Here is a 2423-nt window from a genome sequence, read left to right as displayed (position 1 = left end):
GCTCCAAGATTATTATTTTACAAAGCAAAATCAAGATGGCCAAGGGAAGGGGATTACTTTCAATGTGAGAAATGCAAACACCAAGAAACTTTGAATGTAAATGTGCCAAGGCAGTGCTAATAACAGGCCACAGGTTGATGGCAGTAAACCTTACATTCCTCAACTTCCACAGCGGTGTATACCTGTTTGACTTGAAGTAAAAGGATGCAAAACCTTCAAAACAGCGAGATGTGAGCAAGGTGCTACCTGTCCATTATTTAGCTCATAAAATACACAAAGGGTCGATTCAGTAATGGAAGAGGTAACTCATTTGAAAGAATTGTTTTTTGTGTTCAGCTAGAATATGGACAACGAAACCTAGCATAAATCAAATCAACTTGACATCAAAAACTGACTACAGAAACTTTCCAGATACAGTGTGGAATAAGCCCGAAGATGCAGTAAGACAACATAACGAGGAGCAATTTGAGAAAGAGACCATTTATGAAATGACATAAGTGCCACTCAAATCTTCGATAGGTGAAACCAGCAATTACCCTTAACTGCCTAGTCAAACAAAATACCAAAGCGCTCTCTAAATCTAGTTATCATCAGATTATATGATGAGATATCAAAGCTAATACACAGAACAGCTTTCCACATGAAGACTAAATCTCTAATCTGATTTATAAGAATACACATTTTCCTTGTAATATTCTACAAGCCTCACCCATAGTTTAGAAACCCAAAAAAGGCTACCCAAGATTGCTAAAATGACGGTTGTCATCCAATAAGATGCCAGCCATCTGGGAATGACGGAATCTGCTTGACCTGTAAAGTAATATTTGCAAAGCTTCCAAGTGAGGACGGGCGCAAGAACCCCTCTGACAAAAGTGAAAAGTGTAATGAAAATTGGATACACGGAATAATAGATACGCCTCGCTGCAAAAGATTCATCATGAGCAATACGTGCTAAAGTCCAGACGTTTTGAATGAGAGAGGTAGATTCTGCCAAACCTAGGAGAGCCAAAACTGAGAGTGCACCGTGCTTCGTGTAATATCGACAAGAAAGTATGTACGTGGACGTGGCTATGTGATGCAGCGCAAACAGGACTTCCTTGGGAAAGAAGAGAAAGTAATGAAACAAATCTACAAGAAAGTAGGCCGCGCTAAATTCCATCAATTTCTTTTGATAAGCTGTATTGGGTGCGTCGAGTTCCCATGGAGTCCGAAGCACATCATAAGCTGCTGCAATCGCCGAGGTGATTCCATGCAGGAAAGACATGCAACAGCTTGCAGCTTCCAACCGAGATTTTCGCTTCCAACCACGAAAAATACCAAAGAAACCAATGAGATAGATGGCAATGAAGAAGCCAATGCAGATGACGATTACTGGCGATCCCTCGATCACGGAAACAAAAGAAGTTTCCATCACACGAATGCAGTATCGCTAAAGCTTTTAAAGAGCTGTGCACGAGTTTTTCGAAGCTTGTCAACGGCTGGAAGTTGAGTTCGACTAGATGTCCGCCACAGCAGGCACTTTCTCACGGAGCTGAGCTGCAAATACAAAAAATCCTTGTCTGTAGCCAGATGCAATTCAAGTCTGTTGCAAATTTGAACTGAGATGCCCAATAATCAACAGATGCCATTCAAGTTTGTTGCAAATTTGAATTGAGATGCCCAATAATCAACAGATGCCATTCAAGTCTGTTGCAAATTTGAACTGAGATGCCCAATAATCAAATATCCACTCGATCTGAATCGGGGGAGAAGGCCTAGATTTCTACAGAGACAGATCTTGTAGCCCAGTGAAGATCTATTCAAATCACATAGGAAATCAACAGTCCACTCGATCTAAATCGGGGGGAGAAGGCCATGATTTCTACAAGCTAGATCTTGTAGCCGTGAAGATCTATTAAATTGGAGAAAAGATTATCAAGTCTCTTCGGAAATCAACAATTCAACCCACCTCAATTTAACTGGGCAAGGCAGCAACAAATTCTTTGCGCACAAGCATAAAATCAACAATTCAACCGCAGCTAGAGCTTCAAATTCCTGCGCAGAAGCATAAAAGCAACAATTCAACCGCAGCTAGAGCTCCAGATTTGAGCAGAATTGAGCAGCACTATAATAAAAAAACATTTTTCTAGAACTTTAGAAAATAAAGTTGCATCTACTTTGGGACCCTCCAGAAGATTCTGCACCTTCTAGAATTATGCCACCTCACACGCCACATGCCACTTCCACCTTCCACAATGACACTTGCCTGCCCCTCATAGTTATCGGCGTGCTAGGTTGATGCAACGATGACGCCGATGTGGCTGAGGGGAATCTTGCTCTCACTTCCCTACTCTTGCCTTGGGAATAGGACTAGGACCCCATATGCCTTCAACACAAGCAACGATTTTGTCTCTACAACTCAGGGTGTTTATGGCGCACCATGT

The 2423-nt window shown here is 41.7% G+C and overlaps 1 protein-coding gene across 2 annotated transcripts; it reads right to left on the bottom strand.

Annotated features, from left to right (window-relative positions):
- Positions 1–503: 503 nt before the first annotated feature.
- On the bottom strand, positions 504–2197 carry LOC147888794 (TLC domain-containing protein At5g14285-like). 2 transcript variants are annotated; one of them, XM_087392824.1, is made up of 3 exons: positions 2133–2197; positions 1949–2034; positions 504–1536 (listed from the first exon to the last, which is right to left on the bottom strand). In XM_087392824.1, exon 3 carries the CDS (start codon positions 1409–1411, stop codon positions 656–658), a length of 756 nt encoding a protein of 251 aa, XP_087248950.1. In that variant the 5' UTR covers positions 1412–1536; positions 1949–2034; positions 2133–2197; the 3' UTR covers positions 504–655. The 2 variants fall into 2 exon arrangements, with proteins under 2 accessions (XP_087248950.1, XP_087248949.1); XM_087392823.1 differs by lacking the exon at positions 2133–2197 and having other exon boundaries at positions 1949–2081.
- Between the last annotated feature and the right edge of the window lie 226 nt (positions 2198–2423).

Source organism: Dipteris shenzhenensis, chromosome 21 (genome assembly GCF_047967505.1).
Source record: "Dipteris shenzhenensis isolate YYH24624 ecotype China chromosome 21, Dip_SZ_1.0, whole genome shotgun sequence".
Lineage (NCBI taxonomy): Eukaryota > Viridiplantae > Streptophyta > Polypodiopsida > Gleicheniales > Dipteridaceae > Dipteris > Dipteris shenzhenensis.
Note: the sequence above shows the minus strand (reverse complement) of the source record. Positions and strands in the feature narration are given on the sequence as shown.